The sequence below is a fragment of the Crinia signifera genome, chromosome 6 (genome assembly GCF_055691185.1).
Source record: "Crinia signifera chromosome 6, ASM5569118v1, whole genome shotgun sequence".
NCBI classification, from domain to species: Eukaryota; Metazoa; Chordata; class Amphibia; order Anura; family Myobatrachidae; genus Crinia; species Crinia signifera.
Window position 1 is genome coordinate 143,729,479 of NC_139222.1, and position 22,374 is coordinate 143,751,852.

Genomic DNA, 22,374 nt, shown 5'->3' on the forward strand with positions numbered 1-22,374 from the left:
GGTTTCAATTCAATATTAGATAGTGTGCTGTATTGCAGCCTGTGTGGTTATTATAGAAAGTGAGAGTGCCACTGATATTGTAATTGCCTCTGGGAGCCCAGGTAGCTGTGGCAAGTCCTCTTAGAGCTGCCTTCCTTTAGGGTCACTTGGAGCTGTTAAAACTGTGTCCCCACTGTGGTGAGATAGGGGTCCACTTTCACAGCCCCACAATGCTGCTCACAAACGGTCCTCCCAGCCTTCCCCAGGGACCCAACCCTGGTGGTCAGCAGGATCCAGGCTACCAAGGGGAGAGAGGAGACGCTGCAGGGTGAGCTCAGCGTGTGGTGCGTGTACTCACAGTTCCTCTGGCTTCAGTCACCCCTCAGGCTCCAGTCCTGCAGTCTTACGTCGTGACCCCGGAGGAGGTAAGATGGCGGGCGCCGCTGATTGCCGCTGATTGCCCGGCGGCTGGGGAGTCTGTCTACCTGCGCTGTGCTGCCGCACAGGAGCGTGACAGCTAATCTTGCTGTGGGGAGCCGCTGGGAGAGAGTGTAAGTCGCAGCGCGACTTATACGGTGCCGCACTTCTGTGAAGCCGGGGCTGCTAATCTAGGTCCCGGCTTGCGATGCAGGGACAGGCCGCAACCCGCAGGGAGACCTAGTGTCTCCCCCGATTCCGCCGGCACTGCCCTGTGTGATGTCGGAGGGTGTCCGGGGCTCCTCTGGAGTAGTGGGAGGTAGGTTGTTAGGCTTGGTAGGGAGTATCTTGATGAGGCAAGGCTATGGGAGAAGGGAGCTCGCAGTAAGTGCGACTTCCACCATTGCCTGCCAGGCCACGCCCCCCTCTTGACTCTCTTTTTAAAAAAGGGGCTCTGTAAAGTTTTTTTAATTAGATTTCATGCCATTAGCACATATAATGAAACAGGCAGCGGATGTATGGAAAATATATTTCTGTGTAAAGCAGTGTACACACGCTTCAATTTTTCCCTGTTTTCGATTCGATTTTGCTTTATAGAAGAAAAAATCAAATCCACATCGAATGGTTTTTAGGATACTTTCGATCTGCATTCAGTTCGATGCGTGCTCCCGTTTTCACAAAATCGAAAAGAAAATAGACTGTGCAGTCAAGGAAATATCGAATTCTATCCAGTAAATCGAATGTGTACAATGTAGCCTGAAAAAGCGATAACTAATGCCAAAATAAATGGGAAGATCTAATACAAAATCAAATCTAAAGCAAAATAAAGTATGTGTACATAGCTTTAATGCAGACAATAGAATGGGACCGTCTGTGCCATTTAACATTAGGGGAAACCCTGACCAGCAATTACATTTCAGGCTATGGGGGGTATTCATCATGGCCACTATTTACGACAGGGAGAAATACCGGTGAACGCCTATTCAATGCTGTTTTCCCGACAGCATTGAAGAGGCAACTTGAAAAGCAGTCGGGCCTGTTTTGTCGACTTCGGCCGTGAATTGGCGCGATTACAATCCACGGCCGTTTACGCAGACACACACCCTTTTCGCCGATCAAAAAGTGGGACATTAAATTGCACCTGGCGATCTGCCGTCGAACATAACAAAAACAGGCCACGTTCACGGCTGTCGGGCCAGATCGATAGTCGTGACCCGGGATTGAATACCCCCTATATCTGCAAATGGAAACAATAGCAAAGCCTTTTCTCATTTGGCAATACCTACCTGTGAACTCCGAGGCTGGAAACACGCTTGGCTGATGGATCGACCATCCTCTCTAATGGTTGGGAATAATTTTGTATATACTTACTTCTTAATCATCCGACCACTATTTCTGGCTATAAGAAACATTTGAATATTCCATCCCACTTGTTACATATTCAAAAGGATTTCATTGTTGTAATTCAGGTTGTCCGTACAGTATACATGGGCAGATGTAATTGGGATCAGTGTGCAGCAGTCCTGTAGCATTCCCCAAGTACACAAGCCAATATCGAACTTATAGGCTGTATGAATAATATAATCAGCAATTGTGTACCCAGACTAAAAATCTTTTTTTTTTTTTTTTTGCTTGTTTATAAAATCTTGGTAACCAAAAGTACATTTTCGTAGATATTCAGATTTGTACGTATGAGTATAAGAAACATACACCAAATGAAAACATGTAAAGTAACCTCTGTATTTCGATAACTAGAACATGGCCTTAATTGTACAGACCACATCAATATATACATACTACTATTTACAACGTATCTGCCTAATGTCATTTTGGTTTCCTTGATGTTGGAAGAATACCCGTACACAGAGTAAACAGTCATAGTTTGTGCTATGAAAGTACCTGTAATCCCAGGAGCGCAGCGACAATCTACAAGTAGTGGAATCAGAAAACCTCTCCACTTTGTGTCAAACAGCATATTTTACTTCCATCGTGGAAAACTAGAACAAAGGTTCTCAAAGTCTGTACTCAGGACCCAACACAGTGCATATTTTGCAGGTCTCCTCACAGAATCACAAGTGAAATAATTATCTCCACCTGTGGATCTTTTAAAATGTGTCTGTCAGTAATGAGTGCACCTGTCAGGTGACCTGGAAAACGTGAACTGTGTGGGATCCTGAGAACCGCTGCACTAGAATGCCAGTTTAGATATGCTTCTCACACCAGATAATGGGGCAGATATCTCAAGCCTTAACAAGAGATAAATGCACGGTTGATAAAGAGATAAACGTCCAGCCAATCACCTACTAACTGCCATGTTACAGGCTGTGTTTGAAAAAAGTCAGTAAGGAGCTGATTGGCTAGACGTTTATCTCTCTATCACCCTAAAGCTTTGTACACACGAGGGCGATAGGGGCTGAAATCGCTGGCAATATGGTCGCTGGCGACCATATTGCCAGTGATGGAAGTGTGCCCTGGCGATAAATCGTCGGGTGCGCGCTCCCGTTTTCAGCCCCAAGCTCCTGCGACCAGCTGATTACCTCTGCGGCACCGCCCGGCAGAGGTTCCCTTTCATCAGCGACCATCTCTGGTCGCTGATGAAAAGGAGAAACTGAGCAATATATTGCTAGCAATATATCTCCCCCGTGTGTACGGGGCTTTACATTTTTATCTTGTTAAGGCTTAATACATCTGCCCCAATGGTTTACCGTATATACTTTTATAACCTGCAATTCCCTCTCAATGTATGATTTAACACAGGTGATGGCAAACACCTTTTCCTGTTCAAGACAGGTACAGGTAATGGCATTTGTACATTAAGAGTGAAGTTAAAGCACCCAGCTTTCTTTCCCACCTGGAGAGGGTCATGTTGGGTGCTATGTGGCAGGTACAGCTAACTGCCTGTGAACAGGAATATATATTGGTCCTGCAGGCAATAAATGCACAACTTGTGATATGCAAACATAAGAGTCTAGATAACTAGTGAGCATTTTTTTTTTATTTCTTTGCCAGCCACTTCAGCACCTCACAAACCAAAATTATAGAGACTTTAATTGCACCCCAATTTATCCTTAATTAGTGGTGACTTACGCAGTAGCATATCACTGCTAACAGACATTAGTGTTAGCCTGTTTCTTATGGTGTTTTATAGTAAAGGGGTATTGTACATGTACACTTATAGAGCTGTGAAATAGCATAATAAAGAATATTAAATATGCAATAAATACTGCATTTTTTTTATTGCTATTGGATTGGGAAAACTTTGGGCGTCACCATAAGCATGTGTATTTCAGTAGAGCAGTGCTTTTCAACCCAAATACTTAATTTAAAATTTTTAATTTTTCCAGGTCATCTAGCAGGTGCACAGGTGCAATTAATGACTTGCTGACAAATTAAATAATCCACAGATGCAGCTAAATTGACTTGTGATTCTGTGAAGAGATCTGAAAAACATTACGGGTGAAATTTATTAGGTAAGAAATCTCCCATTTTTTTTTAAAGCAACAATCATTTACACTGCAAAACCCGTTTGATTTTGCAGTGCAAATGATTGCCGCTTTAAAAAAAATGGGAGATTTCTTACCAAATCTCTCACTTTCTGAATCTCATCCTACTAAATTTCACCCTAAAATATTTGGGGTCTTGAGGACAATGCAAGAGAATTTGTGCAGTAACAATGTAAAAAACTAAAGGTTACAGGCTATTATACACAAAAAAAGTTTACATATAAATAAAAACTTGCAGAACCCACTGATATTACCCACTGATATTACAAAGTCAATTATCTGGCAAAGTAACATTATAATCTTCATCTGTTTCCACACCAACTTCTTCCTGAAAATCAGTTTTACAGTTAGACTATAGGAAAACAATAAAATCTCACTTCTAAAAACACATAAGCATATTGGATATTGGCAAAGCTTGAAGTCACTTTATAATGGTTTAAAAATGAAGAACATTTGTGTTATAGGAAAAACTAGGATATTTATGGGTTTATGATTAATCCAGTTCTGATTGTTTAGATTGCCTACAAGGCGCTGGTGCATGAGCTGGCACAAATCAAAAAGATATTGTTAGATCAGCTGTGTAACATATCAGTGAAAAAGTATGTCACAGAGGGACACAGGAAGAACACGTGGGGTTTTTGGGCACACATAGTAAATAGTGAGAAGATGCAGAATGAGTGAACGATAAAAAGTTACTTTTATTTCACCATTTAAAATGTCACATAAGTATTATTATGCATAAATTTACAATTAAGTCAATAAACACGTTAATAATAACTTAGCAATTGAGCCCACCCTAGAATAATTTTTGCCTGTAACCGTCTACAGTCTTTCATGAGTCTTTCACGTGTATTTAACGTGTTTATTGACTTAAGTATTATTATGCATAAATTTACAATTATGTGACATTTTAAATGGTGAAATAAGTTATTTTATCGTTCACTCATTCTGCATCTTCTCACTTACTATAAGTGTGCCCCAAAACCCCACGTGTTCTTCCTGTGTCCCTCTGTGACATACTTTTTCAGTTTGTGAGCTGAACCTTCATTTGGGAGCACCACCAACCAAGTACCTCCTTAAAGTTTCTCTACAGATCCGGTCTTATTTTGTTTCTGAAAATGACCTTTAATTAATCTTAAGGATACACACTAGACTGTATCGTTGCAGCTTATCTCCGTACAATATATTCAACTATATTCCCATCCTAAGCATTACCCACACATTCTGAAGCAGCTCCGGCTCATTTCATGCTCAATCATTACCAAAAAGAAAAAAAAGAAAAAACTTTTCAACCCGACCGTCAGATTGTCATGAAATTTTGTAGGATGATAGATGACAACAAAGTTGCTTTCCAATTGTAACATTTTAGCCCTCAGTGTTCGTGTTCATGCAGCTGGGTTGCAAACACGACAAAAATTGTAAAATTTATGCTTGCAATGTCAACTAATAAAAACCGTAACTTTGCTTCTAATTGTGGTAGACTGTTCATGTTGGTCCTGTTTTTGAGCTAAGGGGTCATAGTTTTCATTAAAAAGAAATCTAGGTTTAAATATTGACTTCTACATTTCAAGGTCACATGATGTGACGTTTGACCTTAAAGATCTAAAAAGTACTTTTAACTACTTTACATTTTTGTGTATATAGAGTATGTTATACAGTATCTAAGTTACAGGATAAGTTTAATTTTGGTATGCCTTTAGGAACAGGAGTTAAAAGTCTAAAGGCATTTAGACCGCGATTTGGGCAGATTTCACCCGTTTCCGACAGAACAAGCCGAGAAATCAGCCCAAATCGGGTGCATGAGATGTCCCCTCACGCAGTCCCGTGCATGCAGGTCTAACGCCGGACCCTCCTTCCACCTGCAGAGAACAGGCGTTGCATGCGATCTATCACATGTGAAAGGACTGCATGGTATTTAAATTACCTGGGAAAATAATGTAATTTTTATGAACTTTAACTTCAAATATAATATAGGAATGCTTATGTAGAAAATGACTGCATAAAATTGCACAAACTGTGCTGTTAAATGTCTGCATATGGCTCAAGAAATTAGAGTACAACAAGATGTTTTATATGTACAAACATTGGTAGGTAAGGGGCCCTGTAGGATTTTAAAGGTAGAAGTAGTATTACTTACAAAGAACTGCTTCTTGCTTTTGGGATAACCTTCAAGAACAGCGTCAAAAATGTCTGTGGCCTGTTGTTGAAAGGAAATCATACATGTGTATTAGTCAGTGGTAGTCATATTTGGGTACTTATATGTTAGTTGGGCGCCCACTATAGTTAGTACGCTCATACCCCCACTATCCATGTCAGCATGGAGTCGATTTTATATAGTGTAGCGAGCCACTGAGCCCGAATCGTGGTGAGCCCCGCGAGGGGATGTGGAAAACTAAGCAAATAGCTTAGTGGGCGCCCAACTAACATAAAAGTACCCATATTTGCTTCTGCCATTGTGCTACACATCCATGAATACGTCTGTTTTAGTGCTGGTTTGAGCATTGCAGAAGAGAACTTTCTATTCCATTCAGAAAGTCCCTACACAATGGGGGTGATGCACCCTTTTTTGAAAAAGACTGCTCTGCACCATCCCCAAACAGCCAGAATGGGTCCTATGCATATTGACACCAATGGCCCTCAGACTTCTGAATGAAGCCCAGTGTAAAGCCACCTTTAGGAAAGGGTTTCTCTGTTGAAAGCAATTGCAGAATAATTCAGTTAGAATCTAGAAAAAAAATTCAACATTTATGGTCAAGTAAAATTTGTGCTAAACAAATATATGGTAATTCCACCTTGATTTTGGACAAAAGAGCAAGGCTGGCTCAATAGCCAGCAAAACTCACCATTCTTTTTCTTTTCCTCCATTCTTTACAAAACAACTTCTTTTCACTATAAACCTACAAGTAAGAAAAAAACAGTTTAGGAAGATCACATTATGTGACATACATAAAGCAGTTTGCAAAATTAATGCAGAGGCAACAAAGTCATATTTTCACTGTTCTGGATTAGTGATATCCCTCCTCTAAAATCACAGCAACGCATATCTTGTACCTTCTCTTTCTCTTCCGGAGTGACATGATTGGTTGCAGATTTAATTTTCTGCAGCTTTTCCTGGTGTCTTGTACATTCTGCCTGTAATTGCTTTATTTCTTTCATCATCTCCTCTGTGGTCATGGAGCTGTTCAAATCTTTCAGCTCTACAAAGTTGGACATTGTAAATATGACTGACCAGTTGGCATCAAAAGAGACATACATTTACATACAATGTCCTGCTCAATAGTCACAGCCCTACAGAAGTGCGCTTTCCTTAAATGTGAAGTCGGTCATTCCAATCATGTGACCAAACCTGGGCTGCATGATGGAAATACATACAGATATATCCATGTACATCTAGCTCCCTTTTGCGTTAAAACAGCTTTTCTAGTAGAGCAACTTGGTAGCACCGGGTATTTTTTTTTTGCATCTTTTTCAAGTTCTTTGCAAAACAGAGTGATATGATACACAAGCAACTTCTGCTGATTAAAATGATATGCGGCATATCTATATTCAGTGTGTGACTGTGTCTGCATGCAGAATGGTATATTACCGTTTTCCAGGAGAAAATGTCAGATTATACTCACCGATAATTCCTTTTCTTCTTAGAGACCATGGCAGCCTTAACATTGGGATTTCATCCCTCCTCCTCGTAATTAGACAGGTTACTTTTTTCTCAGGGACCTCCCCTTCCTGTATAAATCCCTGCTCCTCCCAGGCCCTGGTGTCTTTTCGAGTGTCTCCTTCTATTCCTGGGAAAAAAGAACACAAAAGGGAGGGCAAACCATGGCTGCCATGGTCTCTAAGAAGAAAAGGAATTATCAGTGAGTATAATCCGACATTTTCTTCTACGATCCCATGGCAGCCTTAACATTGGGAAAATACCAAAGCCAACAAGAAAGGGAGGGACACAATAGCATGTTCTATAGATTTTTACTTTTGAAACACACTCTGCAAAACTTGACCCCCAAATTGGGTTCTTGATACATCTAACTCATAATGCCTTGAAAAGGTATGAACTGAGGACCAAGTGGCAGCGTCGCACAGATCCTTGACTGATGCATTCGCCTTCAGAGCCCAGGACGTCGCCGTAGCCCTCGTGGAGTGTGCCGAAATGATTGCCGGAACTTCTCGTCCTTCCAATTTATATGTAAATGAGATAACTTCTCTCAACCATCTAGCGATGGTCTGCTTGGTAGGTGTAAGCCCTTTTCTGGCTCCTTCCGGAATGATGAACAGGCTTCTTGATTGCCTAACTTGCTCCATTCTTTGTAGGTAAATGGTAATACATCTTACCACGTCTAATTTGTGTAACAATTCTTCTTCTTCACTCTGCGGGTCAGGATAGAATGAAGGTAGTGAGATTTCCTGATTAAGGTGAAATTCAGAAATCACCTTCGGAACGAAATGTGGATTTGTCTTTAAAACAATTCTTCCTGGAAGTATCTTTAGATAAGGTTCTTCAGCCCAAAGGGCTTGTAGTTCATTGACTCTTCTTGCCGATGTTATGGCAACTAAGAATACTGTCTTCCATGTTAAATATCTCAATGAAGTCTCGGACAAAGGTTCAAATGGAGGTTTCATTAAGGTCGTCAAAACTAAATTCAGATCCCATGATGCTACTAGCGCTCTAATTGGAGGTCTCATCCTTTTAATTGCGTTACAGAATCGAATAATCAACTGTTCTTCCGCTAGCCTCCTCTCCACCAGAACGCTCAAGGCTGAGATCTGCACCTTTAATGTAGAGTTGGCCAGACCCTCGGAAAACCCTCTACACAGGAACTGTAGAACCTCTGCTGTGGATGTCTCTTGGATTGGTAAAGTTACCCCTCTCCAGTTGATAAAGGTACGCCATACTCTATAGTAGATATTCGAAGAAACTTTCTTGTAGTAGGATCGCCACCACTTGATCTGACAGACCCTTCTGCTTCAAGGAGTTCCTCTCAATTTCCAAGCCGTCAAAGCTAGAGTGGCTGGATCTGGGTGAAGCACTTGATCCTGTCTTAACAAATCTGGTCTCAGTGGGAGGGTCCATGGACCTAGAATCGCCAATCTCTGTATTGTTGCGAACCAGGCTCTCCGAGGCCAGAAAGGAAGGATTATTATCACCTCCACTTAATCCTCCATTATTTTCTTTAGCACTTTGTGAATTAATGGAATTGGTGGGAACACATACCCTAGCTGGAACGTCCACTGGACTGATAAGGCATCTGCTGCCGATGTTTGGGGTAGCCAGTATCTGGAAAAGAATTTCTCTACCTTTCTGTTCAAGTGTGTTGCCATGAAGTCTACTTCTGGAACCCCGAACCGACTGGTCAGTTCCCTGAAGGTCTCTCCATTCAACTCCCACTCGCCTGGGAGGATGTGCTTTCGACAGAGAAAGTCTGCCAGCACATTCTGTTTCCCGGGCATGAATAAGGCTGTTAGGGAATTCAGATTCTCTTCTGCCCATGACACTATTTTCGCAATTAGATTCATCAGGGACTTGCTCTTCGTACCCCCCTGATGATTTAGGTAGACCACGACTGAAGTATTGTCTGAGAAGATTCTCAAATCTGACCTGATTCTTGGAGAAAAGAATTCGATTGCTCTCCATACCGCCTCGGCCTCTCGCCAATTGGATGAATTCCGACTTTCTCCTTCTGTCCATAGCCCTTGTACTGTCTCTCCTTCGGAATGGGCTCCCCAGCCCGACTGACTCGCGTCTGTTGTAATGACTACAAACTTGGGCACCCGCAACGACGTCACCTTGTCCCTCAAGGTTGGCTTGCTCCACCATGACAGAGATTTCTTTGCCTTGTCTGGAATTGACACTTTCTCTGTTTTTGCCCATTTTCTCTTTAGGTATGGCAACACTGCCCACTGTAATTCTCTCATATTCCATTGAGCCCATGGAACTATCCCGATCGTGGATGACATCATTCCCAGAAGCCTCACCCAATCTCTGAGAACCACAACTCTTCTTCCTGCTAAGGCGACTGTTAGGTCTCTTATCTTCATACATCTTTCCTCTGACAGGGAAATGTTGAACCTCACGGAATCTATCATCACTCCAAGAAACTTTATTCTTTGTGTTGGATTCAGCTGGCTCTTTTCTACGTTCACTAGCCATCCGTGAGACTGCAAGTGCTCCATGACTATCTTGAGATATCCCATTAGAATCTGCTTGGAGGGAGCAGCTATCAAAATATCGTCCAAATAGGGCCATAACAGAATCCCCTTCTTTCTGAGATTCGCTATCACTGTTATTAGCACTTTCGTGAATACCCTCGGGGATGAGGCTAACCCGAAGGGGAGGCACGTGAACTGATAGTGTTTTCCTTTGATTGAAAACCTGAGAAATTTCCTGTGACTGTGGTGGATCGGCACATGATAGTAGGCGTCTTTCAAGTCTAGAGACACCATAAAGTTTTCTCTTCATACTCCTGCTGTGATCGTCTTCATCGTTTCCATTTGGAATTTCCTTACCTCCAGGTATTGATTCAGACGCCTCAGGTCTATTATAGTTCTGAAACCCCCTGTATTTTTCCTTACCAGGAAAAGATTGGAGTAAAATCCTTCCATCATTTGCTCTGATGGAACCGGTTCTATCGCCCTTATTAGTAACAGATTGACTAAGATTTTCTTCAATTCTCTTCCAATCTTGACTTTGGATCTCTCGACTCCATAAAATAATTCTTGATCGGTGTCTGAGCAAACTCCAGCTGATAACCCTCGGACACTATGTTCTGAACCCACATGTCCTGAACTGAATTCCCCCATATGCTGGCAAATAGTAACAGCCGGGCTCCTACAGGGGGAAACTGCTGACTGTCATTGCCTGCCACCTCTTCGGAAGTTTTGACGAAAGGACTGGCGAGAAGAGGCAAAAGCCCCTCTTTGACTGTATGGCCTACCCGGCCTATAAGATTTGGCTTCTCTGAACGCTTGTCTTGAGCCTGAAGGGTATTGGAAACGAGTCTTCCTATCTTGAGGTAATTTCAAGGATTTACCTCCCGTGAGCCTATGAATTAGCGCATCCAATTTGGTCCCAAATAGGAATGCTCCTTCAAAAGGTAATGATACTAGACGGTTCTTAGAATTGGAGTCAGCTGCCCAGGGCCTTAGCCATAGAGCTCTTCTTGTGGCTACTCCAGCTGACATAGCCCTGGCTGCAAATGTTGTCACATCCAATGAGGCTTCGCATAAGAACTCCACCGATTTTTGGATCACCTCTAAATTCTTCAACAGATATTGTCTGGAGATCTTCTCCTCAATGTCATTATGAAGAGTGGTACACCATACCCTAAGGGCCCTGGCTACTGATGCCATAGATACTCCCGCCTTCAAAGATACAGCCGTGGAGAAGTGTAGTTTCCTTAATGAATTCTCCATTCTTCGATCCATTGGATCCATGAAGGAGGCCCCGTCCTCCAACGGTAAGGTAGTGCGAGATGTAACCTCCGCCACAGCTGCATCAATTCTTGGTAATCCGCACCATTTAATAAACTCATCATCTTTGATGGGATACATCCTGTCGACTCGGAACAACTTGCCCTGTTTTTTCTCCACATTTGTCCATTCTTTATTAATGACCTCCTTGATTACACGGTGTACCGGAAAGGATCTTGTCTTCTTCGACCTATCCTCAAATAATACATCCGCCCCCTCCACAGGTGTTACCGGATCTTTATAATTCATGGTTTTATATATATTCTTCAGAATAATCTCAACTGTCTCAAAAATCTTAATTTCCCCAGGCTCATCATCGGCAACCTGTGCCCCGTCAGGCTCATCAGAAGTATTGGGATCATCATATGACAGACCTGCTTGGTCTCTAGACCTTTTAGAGCCCTGCTGTTCCATATACTCAGCTTCAGAAACAAAAGAGTCTCTCATCCAGTCCATCAAATCTTTAAGCATTTTGGTATGACTGTCACTACTTGATCCTGAGTCCTGCTTAGGTTGCACTTCACACTGTTCACAAAGTGTTTTGCCTTGTATGAATTCAAACTTTCTGTCACAGTTCATGCAGCATATCTCTCTATGCTTCTTCTTAATTGTTTTCGGTACTTATGTAGTATCTGGGCGTCCGATTTAGAAATCGGATCGGATCGCATCGCATGCGACCAAATCGTATGCGATGCGATGGTCAAGATTTTTCCATAGGATTCAAATGAGTCCATTTTAACATAGAATTCAATGGGAAAAAGGGGTCCTTTTCCTTTCCCCACTATCCAAGTGGGCATGGAGTTGGATATAAACCTGTGGCGAGCGTAGCGAGCCACCGAGCCCGAAGCGTGGCGAGCGTAGCGAGCCCCGCGAGGGGACACAGAATACTTTTTAAGAAATATGCGTCCGCTCGCCACGCTTCGGGCTCGGTGGCTCGCTGCGCTCACCACGCTATATAAAATCAACTCTATGCCCACTTGGATAGTGGGGAAATGAACAGGACCTTCTTAACATTGAATCCTATGCAAAATCGCATCGAATCGCATCTGATTGTATGCCTTAAGGTAAGGCATACAATCACAAAATCGGCAGCCCAGATACTACATAAGTACCTTGTTTTCTTTCTAGCTCCAGTCTGTACCTCACACTCCGGCACACTATGGAGAAAGAAAGCCTGTCACTATGCTATAACAAAAACCCTATTCCTATTAGCATAAAAAAATCAAGGCTCACCTCACAGGGGCACTTTCTTCTCTAGTGGGGGAAGGCAGTTTCTGCTGCTCCATACTGTCAGAGGACCTGAATGAACATATTCCTATAAGAGCGGTCCTTTAAGCATCATTTAATAGTAAGGAACGTGTCCTACCTTAAACCGGCTTAAATGAAGTCACTGCCACTGGACTCTTAGTAATGCTGCACCACCGCTTGTTCAGAGACCCCTCTGCTTTACTCCAAGCTGCCATAGTGCCGCTAGTGCAGCGGCTTTTAACTGTGCAGAGCGCGCCTGAGCGTGCTATAGCCGGAAACGGCGTACCGCAATGCATAGTGGATGTTGTAGTCCTGCCGAGCGGAAGCGCGTCACCGCCAATCTCAAAGCCTGGCGCCGGCGGAAGTTAGCCTCCGGCGCTCTGAATCCTGGTGCTTGTAGTCGCACACGCTGTCCTGGACGCCGCGTCTCTCTGTAGCAGTACCATGCTGGTTGAATTTCTGCAGCGGTTTCAGGTGATATACATATATGCTTTTAAGGAGACTTACCCATCTGCTCCTGACCTCCTTACATGGACAGTACTCTTAGAGCCACGCTTCCATGTTGCTCTTCCCCTAGTGACCCCCTGCCTCTATGAAGTGAGCCCAAAATAAAAGTAACCACTCCTGCCTCTAACTACACAAGGAGACAGGAAAAAAAGACACCAGGGTCTGGGAGGAGCAGGGATTTATACAGGAAGGGGAGGTCCCTGGGAAAAAAGTAACCTGTCTAATTACGAGGAGGAGGGATGAAATCCCAATGTTAAGGCTGCCATGGGATCGTAGAAGAAACACTGTAATAGAAGTGATGCATATCAATTTAAGCCGAATTAGTGTCATATTCGCCGATTTGCAAATAAGATGCTATGTAATGGAAAAAAAACACAATCTTCTAATGCGACTTATATTGCATGGAGGATAGATATATGTGGGCACATGGGTGCGATACTTAAACAGTAGATTAAAAAAAATATTAACTTTCAACAGGTTTAATAAATATCACCATACATATGCAATCCATAGTAACCATTATTTGCAGCAGATCTGACAGCAATGTAAGAAGTGTATATAGGGGTTGTAGCATGATTACTTTGCTGTGTGTACAGTGATCAAGGTACAACAAGGAGAAAGTACTCCATAGTTGAGGTGCTCGTAAGATAGATAGATAGATAGATATAAACCGATCCCTGAAACGTTGGCTATCACTTGACCACCATTTAAAGTTTTTAAAAACGACCTCCCGAGTGCCTCTGCCTGTTCTTTGGATCGTTTCCTACATATTCACTGAGAGAGCACCGGGGCAGTTGCCATCCATAGGAAGAGTGCCGGGCTGAATCGTATGTATGTATGTATGTATGTATATATACATACACACGTACGTACGTACGTACGTACGTACGTACGTACATACATACTACAAAGTTATCTATTGAAATTAATAAAATAGTAGGTACTTGTTTCCTAGCACGGCCACACCGATTTACATCGGGGTGGTCGTGTCGGAAAAATCGGGTCGATCGCATCGCATGCGATTTGGTCGCATGCGATGCGATCGACGCGACCGACCGATTTTCGACCCGATTTTTTGATTGAATGAAATGTAAATCGGGTCCCAGGGACCCGATTTTACATTGGATTCAATGTAAAATATTCCCAACCCCCCCAAATTTAACGGCGTACACCCCACGATAGACGCCAACCCGAAGCGTGGCGAGCGAAGCGTGGCGAGCGCAGCGAGCCCGCGAGGGGCGGCGGTGCGCGTCCTCCGACCTTTTCATTCCCCTACTATCCACGTCGGCGTGGAGTTGAGAATAGAATAGTGTGGCGAGCGCAGCGAGCCACCGAGCCCGAAGCGTGTCGAGCGCAGCGAGCCCCGCGAGGGGACACGTATACCTGTGAAGTTATACGCGTGCGCTCGCCACGCTTCGGGCTCGGTGGCTCGCCACACTATTCTATTCTCAACTCCACGCCGACGTGGATAGTAGGGGAATGAAAAGGTCGGAGGACGCGCACCGCCGCCCCTCGCGGGCTCGCTGCGCTCGCCACGCTTCGGGTTGGCGTCTATCGTGGGGTGACGACGGGGACATCTATAATGTGAAATGGGTCATATTGGCCCATTTCACATTTTTCACATTTTCTCACAATTTCAATGTTAAAAAATATTTTAACATTGAAGCCTATGGAAAAATCGGGGGCATCACGTCGGGACCAATGTTAATGGTCCCGACCGACGCGATGCCCCCGATATTTTACCTTTCCCGACACGATTTCAATGTTAAAATATTTTTTAACATTGAAGCCTATGGAAATATCGGGGGCATCGCGTCGGGACCAATGTTAATGGTCCCGACCGACGCAATGCCCCCGATATTGTGTCCTAGCCGGCAAAATGGACCTGATTTCAAAGGAAATCGGGTCCATCGTATGGATCGTGTACCTTAACTTAAAGGTACACGATCCATAAGATTGTGGCCGTGCTAGGAAACAAGTACCAAATAGTAATTAATTCAAATTTAGCAAAAAGAAGATTATATGGATGTAGAATGAACCTCAGAAAACATCAGAGGAAGATTTATGTGAATAAATAGGATTTGGTATGGCTGACTCACAGGAGGGGGGCATGCCAGCATCCGCCACAATCTCAGCTCTACAATGCAAATCAGTTCCCACTTTATGTAATTTATTAACTATTGGAGGAATCCAGTGGAGCTGGGAGCGTATACACAGATGGGCTGGTATTGCCCATATGCAGAAGTTTTAGATATTTTTGTTTAGGTTTAAAAAAATAAGTATTGTAAAGTGATGTTTTAGTACATGGATGTAATAAACAGTTGTGTAAATACAAATACCGTTAGAAAATATTTGCGAGGAGCACCCCATTCTGCTATAGAAGTGGGACGAAAGTGCCTGCACAGTGATAATAGAAGCAGTGCTGCATCTGCTGTCAGGGCTCGCCACATTCAGTCAAGGCTCAGACGCTTGTAGTTGTGAAGGGCAACAGCTTGTATGTGCCACTAATGATAGTGCGAGAAGGAGAGTAAAGTACCGGCTCTGTGATCCTTTAGATGTGGAACATGGCTAGTCCTTTGTGACCGAAGACATGTTTTATCTGGGCTTGTATTCTATCACACCAGTACATATAGATCCTACGCAAGAGACCACGTTTTTCTCTACTAGTCATGTATTGTGGTTTTCTATGGAGATAAAAAATATTATAAATTGGGAATCCCTGGTAGGATGGACTTGGCCATGTAATAAAAGTTAAGTTGGGTGCTTTGCTGTGGGTGACACCATACTGTACCAGATTACACAAAGGGAGAACATGAGATCTAAATAACCAGCAATAAGTCTCAAACCTGACTCAAGTTGTCGGCAGTTCTGCTGGACATTCTGCACCTTGCTGGTCATTTCTGTAATCTGGACATCCAGACTCTTCATCTCAGAGTCACTCACAGTAGGGAACTTCTCCTAATTTTTGCAACAAACAGGAATTATACACGACCCTGTCAGTGCGGACGAAGGTAGCTCATCCAATCTGTATACGGATTATAGATATCCTGCTTTTACTCACTTGATCTGCAAAGTAGATTTTCTGCTTCCCATACACTTTCTCTTTGATTTTGCCCTGCTGCGCAAGCACCTCCATGGCTTTGACAACAGCCTAAAGCAGGAGAAGTGTGATGACAATAATTACTTGATTGTAAATGCAGTTACAGTATGGTCTCCAATAATAACTGACGTTTATGGCAGAATGTTTCACATTAATTGCAAATAAGAGTAATCACTGATATTATAAAGAAAATAAAACCATAATTATTATACAGAAAATATAACCAATTATTTACAGCTGCATTCTTTTTAAATGACTAGATTACAAAATATGCACAGAAGCAATTTCTGTTTTAAGAAATGCAGGGTTATACACAATGCTACAAACACTTAACAGAGGGGAAGCTGAACAGGTAGTGGGGTATTTCCTCATCTTTGCGGCCACCGCTACGCCAGTTATGCTAGCCTCTATTACCATCGTCTACTCACCACAACTTTACTAAAGGTAATACATGGTGGTGTGAACATACTGTCTTTTTTTGGTACTTCCTTATGGTATCTTCCTTAACAACTAAGCCAGTTGTTACCTAAAGGTGCGTAAACATGGGGGCGATTATTGCAAATATCGCTGGAAATATGGTCGCTGAGCGACCATATTGCCAGTGATTGGAGTGTGCACCAGCGATAAATCGCCAGGTGCGCGCTCCCATTTTCCGCCCCTGAATAGTCGCTGGTCTGAGGAGCATGCTCCTCCGACCTGCGACTTTCACTGCCTCTTCTCCCGGCTGTGTGACATTTTCATCTGCGTCCATCTCTGGTCGCAGATGAAAACGGAACACTGAGTAGTATGATTGCTGAGCAATATATTGCCAGCGAACATATTGCCCCGTTTGTATGCACCTTAAGTTCCGTAGCATAAGCAGTGGCCGCAATGATGAGGAAGTACCGGTAGTGGTATTCCCCTGCAATGCTGGGGCCCAGGGTCAGGAATTGCCTGAGATGAGTATAATATAAACACCTGCCATAAAGCACATACAGCACACCCCTATATGCCCAGGCTGGGTACGGATAGAGCATAGTAACAAGCAGCAGGTAGTGCAGTATCGATCTACTCACAGTCTTGCCCAGGCCATGCTCACGCTGCAGGTTGCTGAACACGTCCTGTGCGCTGTACGGCCTGTTTTGGTCAGTCAGGTACGTCAGTATAACACCACCGGCTGCAGGCAAGGAGAAGACAGCACTTAAAAGTACAAATAATCGCAAACCAGCATGCCCCATGTATGCTACCTGTCCCCCAAGTAACGCAAGCAAGCTCTCTCGTGTCATCTCCACCAGACCAATTTAAGTTTTCCCATGAGAAAAAAAATAATTGACACATATATGTGCAGCATGCGTGCATGCCAGGGATGAGGGTGACTAGTATAGAGGCTCTCAAACTTGGTCCTCAGACCCCACACCGGTCATGGTTTTCCCAGGAGCACTGTCACCATCACCAGCTGTCAAATTTTATCCACAGATGACCTGAAAACGATGGAATGTGTCGGTCTTATGGACTGAGTTGGAGAGCACCCGTGGAGTAGAGCATTGCTGCACAGTAAAAACGTTTTCTAGAAGCGGGACTGCGGCACCGGGATATAACTCACCAGCGGCATCTTTTGATTTGCTCATCGCCCCGATACTCGGTGACAGCCAGGCCCGGGAGAGGAGGTGATCGCCGCTTTCGACTTCAAGCACAGCTCACACTCCCGCCACGCCGCAGCAGCTTAGCCAACCTGAGGCCTGGAACGCAAACAGGAAGCAGCCTGACACCACTCCTTCGGAGGTTGCATAATTACAGCCAACCAAGAGTCAGGACGAGTGTGGCCTGGCCGGCAGACAGGAGAGGCGTGCTACAAGTAAAATAGTAGATTGCAGCGGCACACCAGGGCAGGTTCTGTATATAGTTAGTGTTGGTAGATACATTATACAAATGTATGTGTACAATGTAGTACACTATGATAGGTGTACGTGGTGCAATTTATTGCAGTCAAATGTCAGGCAGTCTTCTATTGGTTACATGCTCAGGGCAGAGTTGCCTACCCTAGACTTCCTGAAATAGCAGCAATCTCCCTCATTAGTCTAGCAATCTCCCTCATGTCACCTAGCTCACATTACACTGTTACATTTTTGGTTGAAAAAGGAATGAGCGATAGATACAGTTACATTGAATAATCAGCACCATTTCCTAGCACTTTACCAAGTATAGTAGCTATTACTAACTGCTTTAGGGCTCATCAATCATTTTACGAGATTCCTCTCAGATGTAGCAGTACACACCCACGCTTCTAGGTTCCACTTTCACAAGCTATTTTCACAATCTCTCCATATTTGGAAATAGACACGCTGCAAATGGGGTGCTGCAAAATTCTACGACCAACTAGTAGAATTCAAAAGTAGGCAAGTATGATTCAGGGTGGTGTAACAAGTTGGTATTATACGTCCCCGCCACCGTGCACATGTCATGTGATAGCAATGTAATTTAGTATTAGGGTTCAAAGTGGTTCTGTAAAGGTGGCATGGTGGAACTCATTTACCTCTGCCACCTAACCCTGGAGAGGGCAGCCAGATCAGGGGGACAGGGCCACCACCGGGAGCAACAAGGGGTGGAGCCACAAGAGGGCAGCTTGCTTGGGACGTGACCAGAGCAATCGCAATATTAGTTTGTTATTTCAGGCATTGCACTGCGGTGGGTGGGGCTAAAATGATACACACGTGTATGGGTGCTCAGGGACTCACCATTCATACTGCCCATGTGCATGTAATAAACGTTATCTCCCCTCCCCAGTACATAGGGATGGGTGATAGCCAATGAGCATGGAATAAATTAGGCCTTAACTTAATTTCTCCGCTGTCACTTGCAAGGCGTCCCCTCAGTCCTGGCAGCCTAATCAGCCTATTGGTTAATCCAGGGCTGGGCAACACCGGCCCTCCAGATGTTGATTAACTACACATCCCAGCATGCCTTGCATCAGTTTCAGCATGGCCACATAGCAAAACGAATGCAAAGCATCCTGGGATGTGTAGTTCATTAACATCTGGAGGGTCGGTGTTGCCCAGCCCTGGGTTAATCAGACCCTGGTCCTCCAGGCAGAGAAATATTGTATTGCCAACAGTGACCTACATGATGTGCTACATAGAAACATAGAAATTGACAGCAGATAAGAACCACTTGGCCCATCTAGTCTGCCCCTTAGGGCTTTCTTTGGATAAATTATACCCCTTTCAGACATACTACTTGGGATTTCACTCCCAGGTTTGATCCTGGGATTTTAGTGACCCGGATCGATTGCAGGTGCTTAGGATCCATGTGCGAAATCCTGCGAAGAACCTTTCAGACATATACGTTGTCCCGAGTTGATGCACGATCGTGTGAAAAAAAACAGGGATTTTCGTGCATGTCTGAAAGGGTTATTAATCTAAATAAGACCTAGGCTGAGGTTAGCATTCTCTAGTCTAGACCACAGGACCCCACACAGTGTATGAGTATCTGCCTCACCACATTGACTCAAATCTTCTAGGTTTTTGAATGATTCAAAACATTATACTCAGCGTGCAGTGTGTCCCCATCTCAGCACACTCTGATTATGGGTTGACTCTGCGTCCTTACTCCTATCCCAGTCCTGCCAGTCCATTTCCAGCAACAGCCTATACCAGGGCCAGATTAACAATGTAGTGCATGGCATTGGCCTCACCTCGTCCACTTCTCAGAATAGGGCCTTGAACATTTTCAGCTCCAGGCACATTAGGTCCTTAAATCGAAATCCTGTGTTGAGCAACTCCACTAAGTGGAATGCAGTGGCTCGACTCACTTCAGTATCTCGCTTTGCCATCTCTAATGTCAGTGAGTGCTGGGTCACCTGGAAAGCATCAGCTGTTTGTGTTCCCGAGGCAGAGATTAAAAACCACTGCTCTATTTCACCCTCAGCTGTACATCTAACATATACTCAGAATATTACTCAGTCATTCTAATTAAAAATACATTTTCATTAGGGTTTCTCTATTGAAAACATCAGGTCCCAACAGTCTCAATGTAATGCATTTTAATCACACCTGGTCACATGTACAACGGCAACTGCTCCAAATCGTTATTTCTGAACCTTGCATTATTCATATCATAAATCCAGCCAGAGGTGTTAAGGAATGTAAAACCTCATGGTACATGTATTTGTTCAGGGTATGGGTAATGGGGTCAACCACTGAAGGTCGACAGGGCATAGTTCCACACCTGAATTAGGTTGACATGGCTAAAGTCAACAAGCATTAGGACAACAGTCAAAAGGTTGACATGAGTTTTTTTTGTCCTGAATGTTGACTTTTTATGAATGTATAAACTAATGATGTGTAGTTGGTGCCAATCATGATTTCAATGAACATATTACACCCATTAGTCCTATTGCATCTTATACCAACATAAAGCTGTGAACATGGCTAAATGCGTCAGTCATGCAAGAGAGCACATACTACAGTCCTGTTATCTCCATTCACTCAATGGGCGGTATTCAATGTGAATACCTGCGAGGTGCAGCGAATCGTTTTTCGGATTCGCTGCACATTCGCCACGTTCCGGAGCCTCGCCGGCTCCAGTATTCAACGAGTCAGGGGTTTGCTGCCCCTGACCAGCGAATATGAGCTCCTGCGGCGAATGCCGCAGGGAGCCTGAGGACGGTGGCAGGCAGAGAGATGGAAGTCTCTCTGCCTGCCCCAGAACGTTTGTGGGGGGGAGGTGGGCTCCCCGGGTGCCAGGCAGCACAGGCTGCCCCCCGGGGGTGCCAGCAGGGGACCGTATATTTACTACACCCGTTCGTAACGATCGGGTGCAGTGAATATATGAATATCTAATGAGCGGCTCGGCTCCGGCGCCCCCTGCTGGCTGCTGTGTAAAAATAAAATAAAAAAAAAATATATTTTTTTTTAAATTAAATATATATTCATGTGCTTACAGCACATGAATAAAAATAGCATGCCCCTCCTCAGAATAAAATTCCTGATTTTTAGACACCAAATGTAAAAAACAAAACACTTTATTTTAAAAGTTCACATTCCACTTCTCCATAAAAAGATAGCGATTGCTACTCGGTGAATCATGGCGAAAAAAACCTTCAAATGTATTCGCCATGTGGTCATTGAATAGGGTGATTCACCGTTTTAGTCCAAAATTCGCCAAACAGCACAAATTTGCCATAAAAACATGGCGAATCAGGCTCATTGAATACCGCCCAATGTCTGTGGATCTACAATTACCTTCCTCACTGGGGGTATTCCCACAGCCCATCTGTTCACAACAACCAGGGAGTGCCCACAGTGAACTTAGATCGGGCAACTGGGACCCCCACCCTTGGTGGACTGATCACCTTCCCCATAGCTGGCTGAGGATTGTAAACATGTCCCGGTACTTATGTAGTATCTGGGCTGCCGATTTTGTGATTGTATGCCTTACCTTAAGGCATACAATCAGATGCGATGCGATTCGATTTTGCATAGGATTCAATGTTAAGAAGGTCCTGTTCATTTCCCCACTATCCAAGTGGGCATAGAGTTGATTTTATATAGCGTGGCGAGCGCAGCGAGCCACCGAGCCCGAAGCGTGGCGAGCGAACGCATATTTCTTAAAAAGTTTTCTGTGTCCGCTCGCCACGCTTCGGGCTCGGTGGCTCGCTACGCTCGCCACAGGTTTATATCCAACTCCATGCCCACTTGGATAGTGGGGAAAGGAAAAGGACTCCTTTTTCCCATTGAATTCTATGTTAAAATGGACTCAGACCATTTTAACATTGAATCCTATGGAAAAATCTTGACCATTGCATCGTATACGATTTGGTCGCATGCGATGCGATCCGATTTCTAAATCGGACGCCCAGATACTATATAAGTACCCATGTCCCTCCACAGATAATTCCATTCCCCTTCTCCATGAGGTAATATGAACGGACCTGGACTTTAAGCGGATCATTCCAATACGGTACCATATGGACTGTCACATACCACTTGCTCTCTTTATGCAGAACTTTATTGCATTTATTGCGTACAATTTACAGTTTTTCAGTACCATTAATCTGTATTTTATTTATCTTTAGTATTCATGTCATAGGTCATGTTATTACTTTTATGTTAATACATTGTGCAGTTTTATTTACATGATTGCCACTCCCATCCATTGGTCAAATTGAACTGTCCAACA

At 43.8% G+C, this 22,374-nt stretch overlaps 1 protein-coding gene across 1 annotated transcript; it reads right to left on the bottom strand.

The window, feature by feature from the left end:
• Positions 1-2,112: 2,112 nt before the first annotated feature.
• Positions 2,113-18,032, bottom strand: PSMC3IP (PSMC3 interacting protein). The gene is made up of 8 exons (XM_083147508.1): positions 17,801-18,032; positions 17,274-17,374; positions 16,180-16,269; positions 15,965-16,076; positions 6,951-7,096; positions 6,743-6,796; positions 6,037-6,096; positions 2,113-4,227 (listed from the first exon to the last, which is right to left on the bottom strand). Exons 1-8 carry the CDS (start codon positions 17,823-17,825, stop codon positions 4,171-4,173), a joined length of 645 nt encoding a protein of 214 aa, XP_083003634.1. The 5' UTR covers positions 17,826-18,032; the 3' UTR covers positions 2,113-4,170.
• Between the last annotated feature and the right edge of the window lie 4,342 nt (positions 18,033-22,374).

What these genes read in the sequence shown, in the direction of transcription:
- PSMC3IP (XM_083147508.1), bottom strand. Translation starts at nt 17,825, where the DNA reads ATGAGCAAATCAAAAGATGCCGCTG. An exon ending in AGCATGGCCTGGGCAAGACT is followed by an intron (nt 16,270 to 17,273) that starts GTGAGTAGATCG and finishes CTCCTGCTTTAG; the next exon opens with GCTGTTGTCAAAGCCATGGA. An exon ending in AAATCTACTTTGCAGATCAA is followed by an intron (nt 16,077 to 16,179) that starts GTGAGTAAAAGC and finishes TGCAAAAATTAG; the next exon opens with GAGAAGTTCCCTACTGTGAG.